The following is a 27,094-nucleotide window of genomic DNA, read 5'->3' on the forward strand; positions in this document are numbered from 1 at the left end:
AATTTCAGGATTTTTATGCCGTCGAACAATCGCCTCAGATCCGCTGACAATTTTTCGTTTAGCCCAAATAATGTAATTTCCTTCTGTAAAACTTTGCTTGAAATCACTGAATCACCGCTGGCGTCTGATTTCTATAATACTTCTAAATCACCGATTCCAGCTCTTGCTACATTTCATTAGAAACTGAAGAGTCCAATACTTTTAGTTTGTTGAAGATAAAGCTGACTGTTTGGCAGGCAGGCTCTAGAGCATCTGAATGAAACGTAATTAATGTGAATTCGCGACCACGACCCAAGTTACACTGACTGAGTTTTATTAATTTATTTATTTCTGGTCGCATTGATTTACGGATTTCAATTTTTTTATAAATTTACAGGTTTCAAAATTTTTTGTCAATAAACAAAGAAAAAATCAAGCAACTATCCGCTTAGTAGTAAACTCATTAGCAAAAAAAGACATTAGACGAAAAAAACATTTCTTAATTTTTCCTTCACTGAATAAGACAGCATATATTTTTGACATATAATTTAAGCAAATAATTTGATATTACACGGCAAGCAAATATTGATCGTCATTTCAAGCAAATATTTACTTCGTATAATGCACACTTTGAAGCTGCTTTACACTTCTACAACGTAAGTTTCGTGTTTTGATACGATATTTAGTTTTATTATAATATATGGAAGAATTTTCGAGGAGCGCGGGAATCCCGGGATCCCGGGAATCAATATTTCTATTCCCGGGAAAAGGTAATTCCCGGGAAATCGTTCCCGGGATTGCAAACTCTTATTTTCATGAAATCATTGAACAAATAAACAAAATACACTTACGTGCTCTTATGGATAGCATTGTATATTCAGTTAAGCTAGAATCATCCTGAATTTTGTAAAACAAGCCATATTTCACAACGCTTCCATATCCATCTCAAAACTTGAATCTCAAAATCCATCTCAAAACATGAATGAATCACATTATCATGAATGAACGTAGCCGCAGTCCGTCGTAGCAGGTTACCTAGATATCCGCTGTAGTTGTTTACGTGCAAAAGTGGTAACCTAGGTAACCACTGCAGTGCTGTCGATGTATGTCAGTTATGTCGGAATAATTCACATTTTCAGTATGATTTTTCCGTATCAAAAGAAACTGATTTGGCAACTTTTGATTATCTTCAACGCAGTGAAAACAGATGAAAATACATACAGTTGAAATTGAGGAATTGTAGAAATTCATCTCATATATTTCTGCTAATTCAAGCTTGTTCTAGGAAATTTGAGGTGAACATTTCAAAGATTAAAATATTATTAGTGTAGTGAGTGATTTTGTTTAGTGATTAAAATAAAAAAGTGGTGCGCTAGTGATGAACAAAACTTTGGTTGGCTGCTGAACGAGTCCCGTTGTGGCCGTATAGAACAATGGGCGGATTTTGTTTTCTGAGGTAGGTGCTTAAATTAAATAAGTTTTCGAGTGCTGATGCCCGACTATAATCTCAAATTAGGAGCTTTCAAGTAAGTTTTTGAGAATTCTACTTTATGAGAAATCTAAAGTGAACTAAGAAGTATCCATTCCATGTATGAGTAGATTGGTTTAGTTACAAAATATACGTTTTTTCCTGTTTTCAATTGTGTTTTCATGTTGTATGAGATGAATATATGGACTGACATGAATTATGGAACAGTTCCCCTACATAAATTTGTTTTTTTTTTCACTCTTCTTTGCGTTTTTTCTTATTTCCCGGGATTACCCGAAAAATCGAATTTTTATTTCCCGAGTCCCGGGAAGCTGAAAACCGTCGGGGAACAGACGCTCTACTTCGTGAATGCATATGTTCTCAAAAAATTTCAAAATTTATTTTGAGGAAATTATAAAATATAGGGTTTCGAACGTCTTCGTCAGGTGTTTTCTTCGGCAGGTTTTTGCATAAGATTGCTGCCGAAAACCTGCCGAAGAAAACCCCTAACGAAGACGTTCGATACCCTACATTAAATCAAAAAAGAATAAGAATGTTGAACAAATTTTTACTTGAAGAATAAGTTTCATAAAACTCTTGGCGACTATCTCTCCCGAAGCATCCGTTTTTTCGAGATATACAGTAAAATTTTTTTTTACACGATTGTATGCACCGTGAAAAAAACGTGTAAAAACACGTTATTTGGAAAAATGACGTAAAAAACGCATTATTTGGAAAAACGTCGACAAAATCGTGAAAAAAACCGTGCAAAAATCTTACTGTGTTAAAGCACCTTAGGCGACATCCATAAATTACGTAATACAAAAAAAGCAAACGTGCGATCGATATAACACAACTCATTCTTTAACATCAAAGAAATTGGATGAATTGTTTAGAAGTTATTTCCATCCTTTGAATTATTCAACCCATGTAAATAAATTTTTGTGAATATATGTTCATAACTTCTAAACTATTGATCCAATCTGTTTGATGTCAAAGAATTAGTTGTGTTATATCAATCGTTTATTTCAATAAATCTATGCTTGTTGCTGAAAATTCACAAATACCTCACTAAAAATGTATTTTTTTAGAAAACAGAAATGTTTCAAACTTAATATATAAATATCTCACAAGAGTCCACTTTGTGTTGGGCTCGAGTCTTAGTAGAATCAAGCGATTCGGTGTCAAAAGGAACCATAGCATGAGTTTATTCTCAGGCTCCCATACCATTTACCCTCATGCTCATGCTGAATTCTATAATACTTTGGTCTAACTTCCTCTTAACCAGTAAATCCCTCTTATAATCGAAACTGGCTAGAGAGACGCACAACGGAACATTTCCAGGGAGTTATAATTAGAGATACTTGGCAGGAGGAACGAGGCTCGGTAAACTATACAGGTAAGCGTGTGAAAAGAAGAGTAAAACCATGTAACACAAAAGCACGGAAGAAATAAGAATAACCATGCCACTTCTCGATAGCGGTATTGCTAATAATAGAAATGCGGGATGCAATATCTCCCACAATAGCAGTGGCGACTCGTCCATAGGTGCAACCTGTGCGTTGCACACGGGGACCCCAGGCAAAAAATATATTTTAAACGCAAATTTATATTTATATTTTATTGATTTTTAGTTTAACTTTGAAACAGTAACAAATAAAATGACTTGCGTGACTACGCGGACATGATTGTGATTACTTTTCCAAACTGCGATTTTCAGAATTTGTAGTTGAACAGGCAGGTTCAAAAGGCACGGGTCGCCCCTGCACAATAAATTAACAATTCTGGTCGCGGTGAGAAAGTCCACAGAGAGAAAAAATTTCCCAAAAACGGTTGCATTGAAAAGGTTGGCTCCAAGAGCATTATGATTTGAAATAACTATTAGAATCATAATGCAAAACATGATTCCACCTAAGTAGGTTTATTTTTATCGCTTAAATTTCTTAGGTTATTGAAGATTTTCACTAAAATAATGCTGTAAATAAGTTATTTACAAGTATGCAAAAAAAGTTAAAATTGCATATACAGTAGTTCCAATTTTATCCTCGTTCAGCACCACATTAAAAAATCTCAGAGTGGACTGATTTGCTATTGACTATGTTAGTACTTTTGCACAACTCTGTGTAGAATAACATCATTTAGGATTTTTCCGAATTTTTAAGCCCTCTACATCAGTGAACGTTTGCATTGAAAAATGAACGAAACATGCCGATTTTTCATGGGTTTACCTTCACACGCACTGACGAAACTGCCCATCTATAAGCCAGGTTCCGGACGGCCGACGACCCTGAGCAACAATAAGCTTCAAACGATGCTGAAGGAGAAGACCGAGGGAAAGGGGCTACATCGCACAGTGCGTTGGTTGTATGGTAAGACGGGACAAAAATCAGAACTACATGATTTTGTCGACTAATGACATTGATGTAATAAGGAAAGTTGTTTATTACCTTTCGAGCTACTAATTGCATAAAAGCCTTATAAGATTCACTGAATGGTAAAAGAGTCCCAAACGCCAACTTCCTAATCTAACATCAGAAACCGTTTTTTGAATGAAGTCGGACGTTTTTATACATTATTCAATTTTAAATAATTGCTAAAGTGACTCAAATGCAGTTATAACGAGAAAAAAAAAATTTTTTTGTTGAATTTTTTTTGTTATGTTATTTATCTGATTACTACAAAAATACATGTACATACTCAGATGCATCTTCTGACAGAGACAAGATCATACATCAAAGTCTTTTGATTGCTACTACTCACAACATAGTGCATTTTTAACTATCAAAACATCATCTAAAAAAACGTAAATAGCGGTTGAATAGGCAAGTTTCGGCAGCTGAAACCACTGCTAGCCTTTAAAGGATACTATAAACGATGAGTGGTGAGAAAATAAGAGAGGTATTTTGATATATATTTTTGTAATGTCCAATGTTTTTTAAACACAAAATACGCATGATTGGCGTTTGTTTTCGTATGTATGACAATAAATCTTAGAACTCTGCCCTCAAACGTATTTTACTTACTTGCTCTTTCAGTTTCCAGTTTAGTTAGTACAATGAAAACCCCCACGAGCTGAGGAAACATAAGTGAAACTGAATATTTTTTCAGAAAAATCATTGTTGTGATAAAACTTTTTCGCAGTATGTATAAGCATATTGCAAGTGTATCAATGATCTCACGAGGCTACTTATACACGTGCAGTATATTTCAAACATAAATAAAGAGCACTGCGTACTTTATATAGTGAAATATGAAAGTATAATTTTTTAATTTTGTCTACGAGACGCTGCACTGTGTATCGGACCTATCTGTGCAACGGACCTATCTCACATCCATCTCAAATCCATCCGAAAATTAGTCTACTGGAACTCAGAAATATTTCCTACAACCGGTGACCCAGGTCACGTTTGTGGTAGAATGAGGCATTTAAAGTTTCCCAGGTAAATGATATTCGAATTATTCAAATGGAACATTTCAAGGTTGATCCTAGTTTTGTCTATCCTACTTATTTTGACTATCCCCTGTATCTTGTCCGTACATTTGTACTACCTCAATATGGTTGATAACTTCTGGTGATTTACACGGCGGATAAGAATCCGCTGCAGTTGATTCAGAGTCATGTGCTGTTTCTGAAAAGTTTAGTTCTAACTGTTCGTGTTCTATCAATTGCCGTTTCATAATATGATGTTTAACCTTAGCCCGTTAAAAGGTTAAAACATCATATTGAGAAGCAACAATTTCCATTTGGTTCGATTTGTTCATTTCGTGAGTTTCCTAAAAAAATCGAATCGCACTGACTGTTCCATATTTGTCTGTAACGAACCACATTTACTGTCACCCTCGAGTTCAGTCCATCAATATTTCATGCTGCAATGCCTTTCAATAAAATCGAAACTAGGACATTTGGTAAACGTAACACTGATATTGACGCGATAAACATAAAGTCACAGAAATGCCGCACAAGTGCGAGTGCCAGATAAGCACCGAAAAGTTACTGATATGTCTAGCAAACAAATTTTCCTCTAAAAGCAGTCGACGTGGAAGAAAAAACGTGCCCGAGTGAGGTGAATATTGTTGATGCCTCAAGTTTTCGATGATGATGAAACACATGGCAACCCCAATCATAAAGTAAACATTTCGAAACCCGATAAGATACGAATGATCGAACTTTTCGTTTTAGGCTAGTGGACAAATGACGGCCTCAACTCGCCTAAAGTGAGTTGAGAAATATTTGTCCGCTTAAAACTAACGCGTTTGGAATTGAATTATTTGTAATGAATCAAATTCCGATAAAAAATATGTTTCGCATAGAATAGGATAGAAAACAAATTCCTATGATTTTCATCAATATTTGTGACTGGTGGTAACCTTTTTATTCGCCAATTTTCATGCTACGTTGCTCGTAACTTTGAAAAAGGGTCATCATTGCACAATAGAGGTATTAATAACCGAACCGGAATTCACCGTTTGCAGTGCGCAAGGCATCAATCGGCTGCTCATCCTGGGATTTCCCAGAAAGCGAATCGATTTCATTTCTGCTGAAGGTATTTCTGTCTTCCCGAACCAACCAAGTATGCCAATCGCCCCGACAGACAGGACAAGAGACCAAGAATCACTTCTGGGAACGAAAAATCGAATTTGATTTTATGCCGAACGCATAAAAAGGCTTCGATGTCACCATGCTGTGATGTAACTTCAATGTACTTATTCATCTTTTGTACGGTTTGCGTGATAAGGCTTCGCTACATCTTCATGCGGTCTTCATTCTATTGTGTATTTTATTGGTCATTCTTTCAATTCCAACTTATTTCCTAATGTTAACACCCACACAAAAAAAAAAAAAAAAACAAAAATCAAAGAGGCATTTATAAACAGGAATGAACATACCGTGGACTTTAATTAAGACCGTCTCTTAAACAAAATATGTAGAAAAAAGTCGAACTCTACCACGTATTCCACTCACATCCACTCGAACAGAATCGAATGACCCTATCAACCCACCTGAAAGATTAAACCCACAAATGTTATGGGTATGAACATGCTTTCTTTGTAGTTCATAGAGTGAGTAGTAAGTTAAAACATGAAACAAGTAGTGTTGCTACACGTACAATTTTTTGTAGATAATGTATCACATACAAAAATAGATAGCTAAATATTTGTTCAAATTCTTTGAGTCGCAGGAGTTGCGCAATTCAAAAAGAAAAATGCAAAAATGGCTAAACAAATACCGTTCTTTAAAAGTAAAACACAGATTGATTAAACAACGAGATGGTTCAACCTAAGTTCTTTAAAATTCACAGAACAAATAACCATATATAATTGATTCAGATTTGTGTACGCTGTAATTTGTGCCCGCTTAATTTTTTTTCGCAATTCACAGTGCAGAAGAATATGTGGTTACACTCACTCTACCAGCTATTGTCCTCACATTCACTCCGGCAGAAACAAATGACAGTACATTGCAAATGATAACAGAAATTATGTGACAAATGAATAAAAAGTTTGTGTTTAAGGATTTCAAGCACTTCCTTTTCATTCACACACGAGACACAAAACTTCTCGTGCCGGTTTCACATGTTGTGAAATTGAGCAACGCAGCCGGCTTCTATCTTCGGCTCACTTTATGAATTTCTTGGCAAGACTTAATATATTCGAAGTTTTCTAGTTTTTTTTTTTCAATATTCTATAGTTTATTGGACACACCCTCAGTGAAAATTCGGTAAAATAAAATCTTCGAAAGCTACCTGCTTCATAAGAACTTTAACCAACAACATAAGTATGCTAATAGTACTGAAAACCCATATTTCACAAAACATACCTTTGTAATCACACTATATCAGACTGAACACAACACCACGGTTTACAGTTCAACTTTTCGGTTCGACTGCTTAGCTTATACTATTCCGACAGACTATTTTTCAAATTATTATATAATGATTCACTAGTCCGTCTCTCTTCTACGTCCAGTTATTTTTTTCGCATTCACTCAACCAAAAAAATAGAACTGCCACATCGAAGGTGAGTGATGAATGAATAAAAACACATTCGTTTGTGCGAGTTCTAATTTGAGGAACTGAAATGCTTCCGTTTCATTCGCACATCAAACACAAAACTTTTCGGACCGCTGCTGCCACTAGGAAACATGAGACCCATGATTCTTGTAGCCATTAATATCCTCTCCTTGTCACCCACTACTCATAGAGTCAAAAGCAATTTCATCACAAGTTAAATAATGTTAACACAAGCAGCTGTTACTGATAAGGTATACCACTGATTCCACCTCTTGCATTCACTCCATCAGAAACGAATGACGGCACAGTGAGAGCGAGAGTAGAAAAAAGTGAAAAAGGGAGCGAGTTCCTATTCGAAGATTCCAAGTACTTCCCCTTCATTCGTACACAAAACAAAACATTTCAGATGATTGCCACATACTTCTTAACTGCGCATAATCGATTTGTCTTTTTTAAAAACTAACAGCGAGTTTTATTTCGAAAGCTACTATATGAAATATACCACTAAGAAAATAAATAAGTAGTCTGCTAATAATACTGGATAAACTATATTTTAGAAAAACATACCTTTATAATCAAACTACATCAGACTGAACACAATCCCAGAGTTTAGAATTCAACTCCTCGATTGGGATGCTTAACTTGTACTGCTCAGACAGTTTAACAATATAGTTTTCCATTTCCAAGCGCAGAAGTTGTAGCGCAGCTTAAAAAATTCACACACTAACTACTTCTGCGCATTAAACGGAAGCCAGAATTAGATAGGCCGTGGACACACTGGCGCGCCTTGTTGTGAGTTATTGTACAGCCTTAAGTAGAGCTGTACATAAACCTGCGTCAGGGCGAATTGTCTTCGCAACACATGCCGCGTTAGTATATTAATAAGCCCCTGTTGTGTGGGGCATGTTACTTGTGGGTCACTGTTCCGGGTGCAGCAGCAATAAATCACCAATAAATCACCAATACATGCACCGTGAACTCGTTCGTCAGCAGAACATTTGCACGATCCAAACATAGAAAGAATTTGATTTGATTCACTGGGTAAAATTTTTTATTTTAGCTTACCGAAAAGTTCATTTTTCTGTCATTTACTTTCTTCTAGCAAATTCTACTGCTGGAATGTAGCTTAAACACTGCTTTGGCTGAAATCTAGTGTCTTGGTAGTAGTTGTGACAAATGTGTTGTAGACATCTCCACCAGAAACTCCATAACAAACGAATGAACGAAACGAATGACACCACATTGCGAGCGAGAGCAAAAATAGTGTGACAAGTGAAAGAAAAGAAGAGTTTAAGAGTTCCGTTTCATTGGCATACGAGACACAAAACAGTCCGTACCGTTTCTACCCATGCACTGAATAAACAAAATCTTCGATAAATTTCATCACAAATGGAAATTAGAGAAGCCAAGCAACCGTTGGCGTGTGAGACTGGCTGAGAGCAGAAACGAGGTGACAAAATTTTGGAAAAGATATAATGAACAAAATTATGTATAATGGTATATTGAATGAGAAGATTTAAGAGAAGCTAAATATCTTGCGACTTTTACACCTAACTATACACTTATCGCAGTCGTATCTAACACACGATTTCGCGAGGATTGGCGATACTAAAATTGCAAGCGATAGGATTCGGAGTACTTCCTTTTCAGTCGCACACGACACACGAAACATTCCGTACTGTTAACACATGTAGTGTAACAGGGCAGCACAGAAGGCTTACGTTACCTACTTTATTAAATTTCTCGAATGGATCGAGCTGAATTGAATATTATTTCTAACTTTATTTGAACTAGATTTTATGTTTCATGAGATATATGTTTTAAGTCCTTATCGATAGATCAACGATTCTGGTTGTAGTAAGTCCATAACAAAAATTAGCCCTTAGGGGAACTGTGAGCAAAATTAACAGGGATGGTAAAATAGACACCTGTTTAAATCTCCACTAGCACGTTGAAAAATAGTCCAAACTTCATTGGCACCCTATCTAAGAAGCATTTGGAGCTGTTTGAGACAAACTATGCATGAAACATGTAACATCGGAAATATTAAGGGGTAATATCTACCAAAAAAAAATTTTTTACGCCATTTTTTTATTGGCCTAAATCAGCGGTTCTCAACCTTTTTTTTGTTCGCGTACCCCTTGACGATATTTTTCATATCGATTGTACCTCCTTGCTTGGAATGTTTTCTCAGAGTCGGAGAGAGTAATGGTAGATTATGTTGTAGTAGTCTTGTTTAGGTTTCAAATCGAACTATGGTTTGTTTGATTGCTACAGTCATGTTTTAAAAGCAAGATTGAAAAACAAATGAAGTATTTTAGAGAAAAATTGCTTTGTCCGCCATTGCTGATTTTTCTTCGAGTACCCCCAGGGGTACGCGTACCCCAGGTTGAGAACCGCTGGCCTAAATCATGCTAAAACTATCCAAGAATCAAAATCTACATCGCCCAAGTATAGATCCAAACTCAAAGTTCGTTTAAATCAATTTTTACTGAACAACTTTTATGCTCTAAAATAACATTTTTCGTTTATTTTGGCGATGCTCGTTTTTATTTTTAAATTCGAGAATTTGTAAACTAGTAGAAGTTACCTATGATCGATATCGTCTTTCAAATTTGAAGTATAGAGGTCGCTGCATCAAGTTTCGACCGTTACAGAGTCTCTACAGCACGTGTTTACTCACAATTTCCATTTGTTTAGTCGATCAGCCGTTCTCGTTGTATACGTTCTTCATTTGAGATTTTTAATACTTTTTTAACTGTGAGTTATACTCAAAAGTACTTAAATATGAGTGACAAATTTGAATTTTGCGTAGTATCGAACGCCAAACGCGTCAAAGTCACTAAGCGTCGCATGTCTGATACCGCGAAAGAGGGTAGGTGCAGCCTTACATCAGATAAAAAAAAGGAAGAAGAGGAAGATAATGCCCCGGAAGGACAACTTTACGGCACAGAGGTAGCTGACTGAAGGTTAAAAAAATATATATAATCATGTGTACTTCACTAGCGACACTTATGTAGATAATGAAAAAAATTTTATTTTGGTTATAGGTGGAGTTGGGCACGACTTCTACTGCTCGCCGCGGAACAACTTTAAAAAAAAGCGGTTCACGGCAATCGCTGCACAGCCGCCATTTTGTAACAAAACAGGAATAAAAATATTTTTTCTATTCTGCAAGAGTTGCTCAATCCAATTATAAATACCTTACATCTCAAATGTCCTGTAAAAAAATTCATGAAAAAAGCCTTGTTTTTTTGAGCATTTGGTAGATATTACCCCTAAAGCTGCTACATAAAGCTAACTGAATGAATCGTTCCACAGCAACATAAAATTCCAAGATACACAAATCAAATGTAAGAAATTTGAATCTACGCGAACTCAATTGACTGTAAATCCTCTTCCAGACTCCCAACCATTCTCGCATCCTTGCAAATCCACAACTGAATCAATTCCCGATTGCCACCATAGAAGTAGGACAAGCGAAAATCATCGAAGGTGCCACAAAAATTATCCACAAAATAAACATCAGCGCAATAGAACCCTCTATCTTATCCATAGAAAGATTAATTCTACAAAACAACTTTTCTTCTGACCAGCTAATCGAACACAAATTGAATAAGATCAAAACAAATTTACTACAGATATAACCCAGACACGAATGAAGACCCAGAAGATGGGATGCTTTAGGTAGAGCCTGGAAATGGCTAGCAGGATCGCCAGACGCTGACGATCTCAGATCAATAGACTATTCCATGAACCAGTTAGTTAGTAACAATAATGAACAGACCACAATTAGTACTGATCTTATACAAAAACTAAACGACATTACCGATTCACTTTACAATGTCACTTCCGTTGACGCTCTCAACCACCACAGCCTTTTCACTGAAATAGATCTAATCAGGGTCGTCATTAATCATTTCAGAACGCCATTATGCTATCTAAATTAGATTTAATCAATAACCGAATCTTAAATCCTAGCGAAATCAAAATGATCAGTAGCAGCTTAGAAGATCAGGGAATATCAAGCCACCTCATGGGTGAAGCACTCAACTTTGTGTCGACAGCGCCCATCACCAACGGCGAAATAATCATGTACATCGTCAGCATCCCGAACTTTAGCAAAACCTCATTCCAACTACTCCACGTGGAAGCCATCGTCCACAACGCAGAACAAATAGCAATCCCAGGTAAATTGTATCTAATGAAGAATGAGACACTTTCTACGAACAGGACCATGTAAAAATCTTAACTCTTGGACGATCTGCAAAACCACATACATCAAGGACATTTCGGCAGACTTATGCCTAAGTAAAGTCATTAGAGGCAAGTCAGGAGAATGTTCCTACGAAATAGTAGCAAGACATCTACCAGTACTAGAAATGGGTCCAACGACACTGTTAATTAACGATGCGAATGGAACACTATCCAATACGTGTGGTATCGCTAATAGGTCACTAAGCGGCACGTATCTCATAACCTACACAAATTGTTCCGTATCTTTTCAGAATTTTTCATTTGCAAACAGCGTTGTCCAAGTAGTGGAACATATGATATTCACACCCACGGTTAATCTAAATATTACCAGACTCCACACATACAAATCATTCGATGTTCAAGAGGTCCACGAGTTACAACTGCAAAACATCAAGAAGCTGGAACACTTAAAGCTGACAGCGATTCATTCCTCATGGTCAACATGGGGAGGAATTTCTTTTACAACATTGGCAATATTAGCTCTGGCATTTTATATTTTTGTTAAATCAAAGCAAAAAGGAACTTCAATCCAAATATCAAATGGAGGAAAAAGTCAACCCGAATCAGCGGCCATACACTATTACAAACCACGGAAGCATTTGTTCGAGGAATTTGCACAATCAGGAGGTTGTTGAACCAGGAGGTCCAACACTTAAAGGGGATGCAGTTACCGTCGGACTCGTCGCGGCACCGGAACACACCTGTGCACCGAACAGCGACACATTTTATGCAGTCACAGCATATAGATCAGGTAATAGGTTGCAGGCTTGCATATTTCTAAGTGCGATCGTGGGATCGATGAAATTATTGTTACGAATAAAAATTAGTTCTGTGTAGACACTCCAAACGATAGGTCGCAATCTTTTTTAAAAAGATATCACCGCAACCACGTTTGTAACTTGTATATAATATTAAAAACTTATCCTTTCTAGCTTTTTCTTCAATTTTTGCGAAGGCTCACCAAATTATGAAAAATGCACCAAAGGATCTGTATATATCATTCGATTCGTTATGACGTCGTAAAGTACAAAAAAGTGATTTAAAAACGACGAAATACTGCCGTTCCAATCATAGTAGTCCCATGTTTTACACAAACCTTATGCACGCTGGGACAACTATGCTTGGAACGGCAGTATAGTAAAGCACGTTTTACACCTACCATTTCATGAAATAACTTCCAAAACAGTTTCTACACATTTCAAGTGTTATATTTCATGACATTTACAATTGGTGGAAAAATTTATTTAAAAATCCCACAGTGCACAGTGGTCTAAACTCTAAATATCGTGATCGTTTTAGATTTGACTGTGAAAAATTGATTTGATGTACTCAGTGTCTTCAGCAAAATTGTTCCATAGAACAAGGCCTTACTTTTGGCGTTTTCGGGTTTTCGATCAATCCACCTGACAGTTAGATAAACAAAATATTTGTTCTAATTTTCAATATATTGCAATAGATCGCTTCCTTTAACAAAGTTGTGGAGAAATAGCATAGCATAGCATATTTGATCGCCCGTGTGTTGCCCGCGATTGACCAGAATCAGCTGAAATTGCACAAAGAACCGTCAAAATGGTGCCTAGGAGTAGCAAGCCATTTTCAGTGTACAATTCCTGGTGATTTTTCTTTTCACTGGTCAATAACGTTGCTGGCCACGCCCAATGCAGATCAATAGAGGAAGGGATATCGGGAGTGTTAGTTTAATACTTGTTGCTACTAGAGACCGAGGAATCCTCTGCATCATCCACAAGTATCAAAGGAAGGTATTAGTGTTAGTGGAAAGGAATTGCAGATCACAACTTGACACTTTTTAACAAGTTTGGCCACTTAATTCACTTATAAATAAATAATTAAACGGATAGCTTTCGGGGCACGTATTATTAGTTAGCCGTGATGCCAGCCTCCCTCAAAAAAGTTGTGGAGAAATTTAAAAAAACCTAAATTAATCCACCTAGCGGTCAGACCCAGCCTTTCTCATTCAAACTTTTATTTGTAAAAATAGATTTACATGAACGCTTCAATCCAATAAAGAGCAAGATCGCGCCAAATGACCTATGGTCGAATATCGACCATTTTTGATTTGAATGAAACTTTGCACACGTATTTGGCTTAGCAAACTGAGCATTTTTCACAGATGGAGAGATTTTTTACACCATTGAGTTACATTCTAAAAGGGCGTATACCTTTTGGCATAGGTTTTATTCGAAGCATTGTAGCCCAGAAACCGTTGGTTGTATAGAAAAACTGTCTGAGAATGATTTGTAGGGAATTAAAAATGCACCATAAAAATACATACACTGTACAAATAAAAAATTTTTTGACCAAAAAAAAAAATAAAAATAAACATTAAATTTCAATTTAAAAAAAAAAGAGTTGAATTTTTTTTTATTTTTTTTTAAAGAAACTTGACGTTAATACGCAACTTTAAAAAAAAAGTCCAAGATGGAGAAATGAAAAATAATTTTTTTTATGGTAGATTAATTTTTTATGAAAATTCCAATTCAAACGTTTTTCAAAATATTTGTATTCTGATGATTTTAAAAGATGCAGAGAGTCATTTTGAATCAAAAAGCTCTTGGTAGTAAACATTCTGAAGGCATCGGTTTTCGAGTTATTTCTAATTTAAGCTCGAAAAATTATAATTATTTGGGAAAATACACGTTTTTCTTAATTTGTCCATGGTTCTCCAGCAAAAACCATATGTTCATTGGAATGAAAATATACAATTCATTCTTTGACAACAAAACGATTAGATAAATGACTCAAGCGATGTACCTTATCCTCAGGAGCGACTCGTCCATAGGTGCAACCTGTGCAATGCACATGGGAACGTCAGGCAAAAAATGAATCTAAAATCCAAATTCATGCTCTCATTTTCTTATTTTTTAGTTTTATTTTTAAATAGTAACAAAGGGAATTACTTGCTTATATTCGCGGTTAAAATTGTAATTACTTCCCCAAACTCTGATTTTTAGAATTTCTAGTTGAACAGGTAGGTTCAACAGCCACGAGTCGCCCCTGCTTATCCTACCTACACGTTCCCCCTTGCCGAATGTTTAATAAAAAAAATAAAATATGTTTGTCGTGCAACACTACCTACTTGTCTACTAATAATAACTGTTTGTAAAGTACGCAACCAATAACTACTGGGTTACCTATAATATCTGTTTTCGTATATAAATACGATTGCACTTCTCTAGAAGTGTTAGTAACAGTTTGCATTTTGTGAAGATGAATAAAGTGAAAATGGAATACACCAAGCCCAAATGCTGTAAACCCTTTCCTGATCATCGGTGCTCATCAAGCTTACGCAAATCAAACGAAAACGTTATTGCAAAATTAAAAATATTGAACAGTCAAACTCATTTTAATACGTCTTTATAAATTTGTGATTCGTGTAGTTATTGGAATGATAGTCAAGCCACCATACATCCCTTCGTTGTTTACTATTCAGAATCTGGAACACTTAAGAATATCAGCTTCATCATAATATCGGAAATACTCCATCATGATACTGTTGCGGTTCAGGTGTTCATTGCCAAATTAATGAGTTTTTTGAAAACAACAATAGAGTTGAAAAAAGCGATATTAATGTCTGATGGAGCTGCCTCACAATATAAAAATAGAAAAAACTTTGCAAGTCCTTGCAAGTTCAAAACAAAATATAACGTCGATGCAGAGTGGCATTTTTTGCGACTTCTATTGTTAAAGGCCCATGCGATGCAATTGGTGGCATATTAAAACGAATGGCAGGAAATGCAAGTTTAGCTAAAAACATGAACATCCCATTACAAGCGCAAAAGAATTGTATGATTGTTCTAATCAGAAAAGTAATAAAAATTCATCAAAAATGTCATTTAGTTGGGTATCATATGAAGAATATGAACAATGAATAACAGAATGGAGCAATATTTTCAAAAAATCTATAATAATAGCTGCCACACAAAAGTATTACTTTTTTGTTCCGATTTCAGAAAATAAGATACAAACGAAGCTGTTTTCAAAAGATGACGAGTCATTTACTTATGATGTATATACAATATAAGGTGAAACTAGTTCTGTAAAGTATCTATGTAATAAAAAAATATGTTCCTAAGATAATAAAACTCGAAAATAAATATTTGATTCTTATATATATTTATATCACTAAGAACATTTAACTCTTTTCTTTCGCCCAATCGTTTTGTTGTCAAAGAATGAATTGTATATTTTTGATCAAGCATTCCAATGAACATATTGCTGGAGAACCAAGGACAAATTAAGAAAAACGTGTATTTTCCCAAATAATTATAATTTTTCGAGCTTAAATTAGAAATAACTCGAAAACCGATGCCTTCAGAATGTTTACTACCAAGAGCTTTTTGATTCAAAATGACTCTCTGCATCTTTTAAAATCATCAGAATACAAATATTTTGAAAAATGTTTGAATTAGAATTTTCATAAAAAAATTAATCTACCATAAAAGAATTATTTTTCATTTCTCCATCTTGGACTTTTTTTTTAAAGTTGCTTTTAAATGTTGAAATTAAATGTTTATTTTTAATTTTTTTTGGTCAAAAAATTTCTTTTTGTACAGTGGATATTTTTTTGATGATGCATTTTTGATTCGCTACAAATCATTCTCAGACAGTTTTCTATACAACCAACGGTTCCTGGGCAACAATGCTTCGAATAAAACCTATGCCTGAAGGCATACGCTCTTTTAGACTGTAACTCAATGGTGTAAAAAATCTCTCCATCTGTGAAAAATGCTCAGTTTGCTAAGCCAAATACGTGTGCAAAATTTCATTCAAATAAAAAATGGTCGATTAAATTTTCGCGTATTTCCAGGCGATTTGAAATGATTTTGCTCTAAATGTATATTCACTCTTTAGGTTCTGAAATATTGATGTTGTAATCTATACATATAAAAATGTAGTCCGGTCTGTCAGTCTGTTTGATTCATATAGGCTCGAAAACTACCGAACCGATCGACGTGAAAATTTGTATGCAGGGGTTTTTGGTCCCGACAAAGGTTCCTATGATAGTTTGAGACCCCTCCCTCTTCTGGAAAGGAGGGGTCCAATACAAATGAACCATACATTTCTGCACAACTCAAGAACAAACCAAGCAAATGAAACCGAATTCGGCATGTGGATGTTTTAAAGGGTAATAAATATGTCCATAATGGTTCGACGCCCCTTCCTCTTATGGAAGCACATGTTTCTGCACAAATTTCTGCACATCTCGCGAACTAATCAACTAAATGGAACCATATTTGGCAGGTGAATGTTTTTAGTGGTAACAAATATGTTCCATAATCGACCTCAGGCAACATTTTGGATTGTAAGATGGCAACTTCCGGTTTCTGGGAAACAGCCAAAAATGAACTATTTCCACCCAATATAATAATATCCGAATAAAGAAAGATACACAGGAGCTAAATTCGACCACAGATCCAATTTTAAATTCTAAGATGGTGACTTCCGGTTTCGGAAAAAACAGCGGCAAACGACCAAATACCACCCAATATGGGTATTTTCGGAATCGTAATGATGCACTGGAACCACAAATCGACTTCAGACACCATTATGAATTGTAGGATGGCAACTTGTGGTTTCTGGAAAACAGCCGAAAATGGCCGATTTCCGTCTAACGTGAGTATCTCCGGATCTATAATGATACACAGCAGCTGAAATCGACCACAGACGCCATTTTGGATTCTAGGTTGGCGACTTCCGGTTCCTGGGAAACAGCGGAAAATGATCGAATTACACCCAATATGGGTGTTTCTTCAACCAGAATGACGCTCAGAGGCCAAAAATTATTTAAAATACCACTTTGGAATCCAAGATGGCGACTTCCGGTTTGTGAAAAACAGCCTAAAATAACCAAATACCATCCAATATGAGTATCTCTGGAACCAGAATGATGCAATGAGCTAACAATTGACCTCAGGCACCATTTTGAATCGCTAAATGGCAACTTATAGGAATCAGTCGAAAATGACTAAATAATACTCAACATGGATATTTCCGTAATCGAGATGATGCATAGAAACCAAACATTGACCCTTGACACCATTTTGAATTTAAAGACGACCACTGTTAGTTTCTGGAAAACAACCAAAATAACTAAATACCTCCCAATATGAGTATTTCCGGTGTCAGATTGATGCCAGAAAATTTACTGAAAATGACCGAATATCACCCAATATGAATATATTCAGAATTAGGGCGCCAAAAGCCAAAAGTCGAAGATTTTGTCATTTCGATAAAACCAATCATTCTCTTTTGACTTTGATCATATCCTATGGCCGATTCGTCGTGCATTTGCAGACTTTAAACACATCGCAAGGAATCAATGAAATTGGAACGTTCAAATAGTACAAAAACACATTTAAATTATGTTGAGACCACATATATCAATCAAAGCAGGTATAGTTTTAAATAGCCTTTAAATTTCTTTTCTTTCCATAACTTTTGAGCCACATATCAAATTGTTATGAAGTTTGTTATTTGTGAGTTTGAGAGATGACTTGTTCGTATGACACTAGTTATGTTCAAATAAGTCATGTAATCTTTGAAATAATAGATTTTCGTTGTTTTATTAACAATTTAATACATAACGGTGGCTTAAGTTCAATTATAATCAAATGAAATGAAAACGTATAGGGCAGCCAAACTTTGAAACCACGTGTTCAATCATAATTTATCAGTTAACCCTTAACTAGCCCGCTCATCTGATAATATTAATCAAATCGGTTGCGTAGTTTCTGAGATAATGAAATTTCGTGATTTTCACATTTCGGTACTTTACAGACGAAGTTACAGTCCGATTACAGTAAAATTCAATAGGGTGTTACGAGGCAGCTAGACTTATTAGTTGACACTAATTTTGTGGAAATCGGGTCAGCCATCTCTGAGAAAAGTTAGTGAGTTCAAGTAGTCTTCGGAATATGTTCCTTTTCATAACTGGATTTCACATTTTTAAACATAACAGGCAAAGTAATAGTCTGATTGCAAAACAAATCAATAGGGTCTTATGGGGCAACTAGACCTTCCATTTGACACTGATTTTATGAAAATCGGTTCAGCCATCTCTGAGAAACATGAGTGAGATTAAGTAGTCTTCATAACACGTTTCTTGTCATAACTTTTGAACCATAAGTTCAATCTTTATGAAGTTGATGGGTATATCAGGTAGCTCGTTCATTTGAAATCAATTTTGTTCAAATCGGTTGTGTAGTTTTCGAGATAATGATGTTTCATGATTTTTACATTTTGATACATAACCTCTAAACTAAAAATCCGATTACAATAAAATTTAATAGGGTCTTATGGGACAACGAGACCTTTCCGGTCACATGCGTTCCCGATTACACCACCGCAAGACGTAGCGAGACCTTTCATTTGCAATTAATTCCATGAAAATCGGTAAAGCCATTTCTGAGAAAAGTTAGTGAGAATAAAAATCCGCACATACACACACATATACACACACACATACATACACACACACATACACACACATACACACACATACATACACACACACACATACAGAAAATGTTCAGCTCGTCGAGCTGAGTCGAGTGATGTATTCCATTCGGCCCTTTGGAGCACTTTTATACTTTCGGTTTTGCAAGTGATTGCTATACCTTTCTAGGAGAAAGGCAAAACAATTGCTGAATACTGCGATGTTCTATCTGTAAGTTGGACATGACATAATAGAGTTTTTTGTGGAACAAAAAGCAAAGCCTTGGTGCTACATTCTGATTCGGAACTTGACCTTCTGTTTACTATACACAGACTTCGCAGCCAATCGTTAAGTGAACAGGACAATAGCGGGGCTAGCGCTACGATCCTACTGACACTAACAGTCTCTCCCGAGTCAAGACTCGAACCTACGACGACTGGCTTGTTAGGCCAGCATCGTACCTCGAGACCAGCTGGGGAGGTTTTTTGTGGAACACCCCTCCTTAAAATCAGTTTTTTTGTCTATAAATCCTTTTGTGATTGCCAAAACAATAAATTTTACAAAGTCGTGAGGGAACCTCAGTTAAATGAATAATATTTTAGAACAATTTGAATTGTTTTGGCCATTACAGACAACATTATAGGGGAAAAAATCAATTTTTAAGGGGTGGGCCACAAAAAAAACTATATTTTGTCGTACAGATTGAACATCGCAGCATCCAGCAATTGTTTTTCTTTTAAATTTTTTCACAATTTTGCTGGAAGAAGCAATCTGGTACAATATGACCTTCAAAAGGGCATTACTCAAAAATGTACCGTACGACGAATTTGAAGTTTTGACCAGAGATTCAGGACGTCATAACGAATCGAATGTTTTACCACAGAGAACAGACATTCATGTTCATATAAAGAAATTTGAAAATCGTGTGTAAAAATTTGAATCAAAATACATTTATACACTAACGACATTTGTCTTGTGGTACCCCAGTTGCACTGCATAACTATTGCAGTATTGATAGTTTTTCAATATCAGTGCTGCGGGAGCATTACCAATTACTGGTAAATGACGGTTTCAAGTTTTTACCCTTTTTTTGAAAATAAGGTGAACGTCTGTTCTCTGTGGTTTCACTCAGATCCTTTGGTGAATTTTTTTTATAATAACGGTCTGTGGGAGCGCCATGAATTGCTACCATGCCTTGTTTGCAACACTCCCAACAATGTTGAAATGTAGAAAACTTCTGAAAAAACCTTAGTAAATGAACAAAAAAAAGTCACGAGCATTCGCCAGCTCTTCCACTTCTAAAAAATTGTATTGTTAGGAAGTTAGTCTTTCGAAATTATGCCGGTCACGGTTATTTAATGAACATCGAGTATAACATGGAATAAAAATAACTTAGGAAAAATCCATAAATGACGTAGCATTCGAAATATGAGAGGGGGTTTGCATTTTTGACAAAAAGGACGGGGGGTCCAGCCAAACTACGTAGAATAGATGGAAAATTTGGATTTTTTTCTATTTGGTCGGCGTGCGACCAGATCGAACCGAGCGCCATTTTTTTGAAAATTGAGTTATTAACACTAGTGGACGTGAAAACCAATAATCCATCTTCCATGAAAAAACAAAAACATTTGGACAATTCATAATAATATTATAACGAAAATTCTTTGTAGCAGCTTGCAGAAAACATACGGGGTGGTTAAACTTCAAACGCCGATCACTCGAAATAATGTTTTTGGCGCTTGGTTCGGTCTGGTCGCACTCCGACCATTTGTACTTTTTTATCACTGTTTTGACTGTTTAGGGTCATTTTTATTACTTTCTTGTCTTTTCCTGTTTCTTGTGTCTTCCTGTTTGTTATGTGGAGGGGGGGGGGGTGGTTATAAGGCTACGTAATTATCTAGAGGGGGGTCTGACTTAAGGGCAAAAAACCTAAAAAAAGCTACGATATTTATGGATGTTTCCTTATAGCTCATAACCGCAAAAATGTACAATGCTTGTTGAGTATGGTAGGAAACATATTCATGGGATAAACTGTTAATCACCATCAACGACAGCAGTGCAGTTTTTCCATGATTGCACACAAATAGTAATCGTGAGCGGTGCTCTGCTCCATCTCTACTACATGGTACTGCTACCTTTATCAGCATATTTTCTTTCGAGACGTCAGTTTTAACAGTAGTTCTAATAGCAGGTTAACAAATTGTATGAAAAAGAGGGCTGTTTCAAACTGTTCGAAAAACTTTTATTTTCGAGACATCAAATAAGTCTAAGCTTAAGGATGCAAACAATAATTGACCTGTTGGGACGGGAAGATTCTGTCATTTTTTTATACTGATACAGAGAATGTCACAGTAAATGATTGGTATCTATTCATGTCGTCTGTGCTACGCATGCTCCCATGTGATTGGTTCGTTGTTCGCGAAAATTTGTATTTGTATTCGTGAGATATAGAAGGGAGCTACAGGCTCTGATGTGATAAGAGTGATAAGAGGATTGGCATCATAGCATTAGTAACCAACTGGTCAATTAAATCCTATGTAACTGACATGAATGACCCTGGGCAAGTAGCGACAGGCGATCACCCGGATCGTTCTACATCTTGTCTCACGCTAGTTTTCCAGGTAAAACAAAGGTGACTCATTTTTTGCTACCAGATACTCAGTACTTCAGTACTTTGGTACTGTTTCTCCGGGGCCTCTTTTGAAGACGTGTCCAAGTAGATTTATACTGGCAACCTAGATTTGATTGTTTATAGCTTTCCTTCTGAAAACCCAAAAAAAAATACGTCATTTATGGATGTTTCCTTATATAGACAACAAGGTAGCGGAGTCTTGAGATCAGCGATAAATTGTACCCTCCAAACGTGCACGTGCTGTCTGGGGCCACATTCTTCGTCACTGATGGATCTCCTTCGATTTTCTTTGTAGTACCTTCGATTTTTCTTTGTTATAGAAGACGCTCCAGAAAGCTAATAGTCTTTTCAACGTGTTCTACTGAGTCGCACAGAAACAGGAGATCGTCCGCGTATGCGGGGATTGTTGGTAAGAAAACACTGGTCAACACAGGCAATCAAATTCCAGATTGATCAGGAAGTTCGATACCCCTATTCCGGTGAGTATAGTTGCTGTTTTGGAAATATCGATACAGTTAAAAGCTTGCTTCAGGTCTAAGGAAACTATGATGATGATTTTCCATTTCCTCTACCTTTTATCTAATATTCTTTTCAAGACAAAGATCTGATCCAAGACGCTTCTCTTTCCTTGAAAGGCTATTTGGAACGAAAGAAACGGTGCTGGCTGACGTTCAAGTTTGTCCAGGGGTATTTTAGCGTATACTTTGTACGCCACTGTACACAGGGTGATACAACGGTATCCTCTCGTTTCCTTCAGGCTAGTAGTTTTCAGAATGGGTCTTTGCAGGCCCTTAGTCCTTCGGAACTTCGCTAGTGCTGAAAACTTCTTTAATAATACTCAGAAACTGATCAACGAAGCTTTCAGTGCCCTATTTTAGTAGTTCGGCGTGAATTCCATCTATTCCCATCGAGTTGTTATTTTTAAGCTTGCCATAACGCGAGATACTTCCTTTCTCGTTGGTTCCTGATAAATTCCGTTATTATCAGAATCGGGTGAAAATTCTATGGCAGCCGTCGTTTTCAGTTTGGTTTCCCATTTTCTGATATGTATGTATGTACTTGGATCTTTTATGTTTTTTCTTGCCGTGGTCTTTACAAAACGAAACGTCTATCATTCTTCCGATCCTGTTCTCATTCTTAGTCCTCTTCTCATCCTCTAGGAACTGTTGTACCTTCTTCTCAAAGTGTTTTTGGAATGCCTGCGTTTTTCCCTGGGAGCTTCCTCGCATTGTTTTTTCCAGTGTTGGATTGAAACGATCATTTATCAGCTACTGGTGTATTTTCACGTAGCATTTGCTAGCTGTTTCTTTTTTTTTTTGGGTCATAAGAGAAATGGGTTTGGGTAGCGCTTGGGCTGCTGCAGACATCACTGCATTCAATAAATTGGACCATTTCTCGTGTATTCAATTTTCTATCTAGCGCCTCCTCGATCTTCAGGGATTCCACGTCAATACTAGCTCTCTTAGTCGGATAGGGTATGGAAGTGTTTCTGTTCGATATTATTGAGTAATCATTCTTTATTTTGGTTATTCCAACAACGACTTTATGATCTAGCTCTTTGTGGATGGTAGAAAGCTTTGAAATCATTTGAGGAAAAGCATCATGAGGATGTGATCAATTTGTGACTGGCTCTTCTCATTGCACCATGTGATTTTTGCCGACTTTAATTTGAGAAAAGTGAGATAAACTTTGAGTTGCGAACAATGAAACTATTTGTTTAGTTCTATTCCGTTCAAGTTCGAATGCAGGTGTAAAAGATTTGTCCCGATTACTATTCTGTCGTCTCTCACTATACCGTGGCTACCGATAGGAGCATTGAAGTCTCCTAAAAGAATTACTCGGCTCCGTGAACTATCAGGGAGTCATGTTACATACTTTGTTAGAACCGCAAAGTCACCGTTGTCTTCCTTCGTTACCGGTCTTGTGTAACTATGGTAATGAACAGAATGTTTGCTTTCATCACGTTGCTTATGAACATGTATACGAGCTGACTTTCTTGAACTGTCCATGTTGTGAATTGCCAGGGCTACATCATCTCCTTTTTTCCTCTGTGTGGACTCACCACTGCGACCAGAGACATTTGATCTAATGTGATAAACGCCACCTTCTTCTCTAAGGCGTGATATCTTATTACAGTTCACATTGTACGAAATCCTTTCTTGTGACTTATGGTGTCCCTAGCCGCTCACTTTTTTTCAGAGACTTACATGAGTTTTCTCGTAAATATAACGTTGAAGCGGCGAACCAGGCGAGCAATTACTCTCACGTAAGCATGTGCGTTTAGGTAATGACTAGGGGCACCAAAATGGTTGAATACCTATTACAAATTTTACAGTATGTACTCCAGTATAAAAAAAATAAAGACGTAGTCCCATGTCAAAAAAATTAAAGTTAATGATCTCAAAAAGCTTATTTTCTTCAAATGTTTTCGAAGTCTTCGGCAAAGTTATATACAGTACTTTTTTCTTCCAGAAAATATGTACACTGTAGGAAAAAATTCATTTAAACTAATATTTGGATACATTTTTTGAGCTTCAGCTAGGGCCATTATTTCACTCATGCGATTATTTGTGCAAAGAGAATGTTTATCGCATGATTTATAAGACGTGTCTTTATGAGCCTTACGAATGAATTAAGTCGATTAAATTTATTTTGTTTTTAAAGACCTGTGAAGAAAGCGAACCAGTTGATGTGATACAAAACATAATGAAAATTGCGAAAATAAATTCAAACGATTTTACGAAATTCAGAGCATTTCGAAATTTGACAGAAATTTCCGCAAAATAACCGATAGAATATCATAATAGAAAACTGATTATTCGTTACTTACGGTAAAGCCGATTTGATTTTGCTGGCCACCGCTCGTGCCACATCGGCCAGCACTGGCTGCGTGAAACCTTCCTTTGCGTAATGAAACCCAACGTACGGCTTTGTTCCTGCCGCAACGATCAGCGAATTCTGTGGCGGAGCATGGCGATACTTCGCGAAGAAACCACCCTCCACACTGGCCGTCAAGAGATGATCGAACGTGCAAGTTTTCTGCGGTCCAACGACGACCGCATCTTGCACGTTAATTCCTTTACCATAATTCCACTTCCGACAGGCGATACTCTCCTGTGCTTCGTTCACCCGCGCACTTCCCACCCCATATCGGCTAATTTGTTGCTTTAGGCTTCTTAGCAAGGGAAATAATTGAGAACCTTGAAAAATTATCACGCAGGACGGATGAAACACGTACACTTCTTCGTTGACATGTTTTCCACTTTGAGCCTTGATGGCCTGCACCGGCTCCGGATGAAACAACTGCGAGTGAACCAAAGTACCATTTTCACCATAGAACAACACCTGACCACTATCCAGTCCCACTATGATAAAACTAAAATCAACACTCGTCTGGGTGCTTCCCTGGCCTAGTAGCGGAGCGCACAGTACACCAGTAATCAGACAATTCGGATCATCGATTGCCCCTTTCCAGGCTATTTTATATGCATTCAATTGTCGCTGTCGGTCCCATTTAGAGGAAAGGATGATCAAAATTGAACCATGGCCGAATGCTAGGATGTCTCCGGCTGGTGACAGCGAGTAACATACCGCGTTGAGCCAGTTCTCTTCTAAAAAGAAATAAAATAAAAAATATCAGCCTTCTTATCGATTTATTGACAAAAAAACATAAATTGAATAGTGAGAAAACTTTTACATCTAAAAGATGTCTCCTCCACGGTTAGTTTTCTAATAAAATTGAACTAAAAAATAAGCTTTATTCAGTACCAACTTGAGCAAAACAAACCTGAGCCTAATCCGAACTGCTCCTGGACTTCACGAAGGTCGTCCACACTAGATAGTAGCTTCACTTCGCACGACATTTCAAGGATTGCATATAAATCAACAACGCACAAACTCAATCGGCCATTAACCTACAATGCTGTTATTGCGCTACAAATTTAAATTGTACGATTTTCTTTCGTATTTTTGATGACGACGATGACTAATTTTAATATAGGAAACACGACATTCAGTGCACAAGAATAATAACGTCAACAGAAGGAATTCGCTGTTGTCAAACGTTCGCTGCTGCCACGCACACAATCTCGTTTCATGATTGGTTCTTTCATGGCAGCAGAGGCGTCGAACAAAAAGAGGATATTGTTACACCGTTTTCCAGCTTTACTGCATAAAGCGGTGTAATTTTGAATGCTCGTAGTATATAGCGAATAATTTCGATTTATTCACACCTTAAATTTAACTGTTCGCTACGGGCCTCGGGACAAATGACCAACATGTGGTTAAACCTCATTAAACAAAAAAATAAAAAAATAACTGTTCGCTACTATTGTTGGTTTAGCTGAGCAAATCCTAGTTTTTCATCTTAGCGAGAAGGATTTATAGCTGAGTACCTGTTTTGTATTCAGCAAATAAAATACAGTGCCAAGAAGCACTACTGTCTAAGTTGCCACTTTTGATAAAAACCAAACTAGGACAGTTGTTAGTTCTGTTAGAAATTTCTACAATTTTGCAATGTTGGATACAGTTATGAAGTTTAACTTAACAAAGGAGCGTTGATAAAAAAATGCTCTTAAAATCGAGGCGCTGTAAAATATATTCAATATCTGAGCGCCCATAATAGAAATCAAAATTAAATATATTTGTCAGCACTTCACTTTTTTTTAAAATAAATATTGCGTCTTAACAATGTTCACCCAACAATTTAATTCTGTGAAATTTTATAGGATTTTAGTAACTTTTCATGATGTAATTACCATTTGAAATTTCAGTCAATTGGTCGAAAAATAGATGATTCTTGAGAATTGCATCGAATTCGATAATAGTTTTACAGTTGGAGTATCTTAAGCAGTAGCCAAAGAATATATTTCTGAGTTATATACATGTTAGAAATGATGTTCTAAAATGCATTGTGACACCGTTTTGTTCACGCCGTTTACAGACATTCTTATGAAACTTATACTTTTTTCCGCATACGCCCTGTTGAGCAGAGCTTCATAATCCCCAAAATAACCACCGTGCTCATTTCTGTAAAAAGAAAGAAACAACTAAGTTGTTGCTGTATTTATTTCATTGAGGTTTTAACTTATAAGTGATTCACCTCCATTAAAAATAACTAACCGGCAAGTCAAAACATCTTTAACAGAATCTGAATACATTTTCTGGAATAGTATTCAATAAATAATTCATAGACAAGATCGATCCGATTTTTGCAAAATCGATCTTTTCTCGTCGATTCATCGATTTTTTGAATCGATTTCTCTGCGCGCGATCTTCTGCTGAATCGATCC

At 36.5% G+C, this 27,094-nt stretch overlaps 1 protein-coding gene across 2 annotated transcripts in view; it reads right to left on the reverse strand.

Annotated features, from left to right (window-relative positions):
* Positions 1 to 25,835, reverse strand: part of LOC129726918 (rab3 GTPase-activating protein non-catalytic subunit) — a 45,386-nt gene extending 19,551 nt beyond the window's left edge. For both annotated transcript variants that reach the window (XM_055684175.1, XM_055684176.1), the window contains exons 1-2: positions 25,591 to 25,835; positions 24,634 to 25,414 (exon numbers count right to left, since the gene is read on the reverse strand). In XM_055684175.1, the coding sequence (XP_055540150.1) occupies positions 24,634 to 25,414; positions 25,591 to 25,666 (857 nt within the window). In that variant the 5' untranslated portion in view covers positions 25,667 to 25,835. The remainder of the gene's footprint in view (positions 1 to 24,633; positions 25,415 to 25,590) is intronic.
* Positions 25,836 to 27,094: the final 1,259 nt, after the last annotated feature.

The sequence above is a fragment of the Wyeomyia smithii genome, chromosome 3 (assembly GCF_029784165.1).
Source record: "Wyeomyia smithii strain HCP4-BCI-WySm-NY-G18 chromosome 3, ASM2978416v1, whole genome shotgun sequence".
NCBI classification, from domain to species: Eukaryota; Metazoa; Arthropoda; class Insecta; order Diptera; family Culicidae; genus Wyeomyia; species Wyeomyia smithii.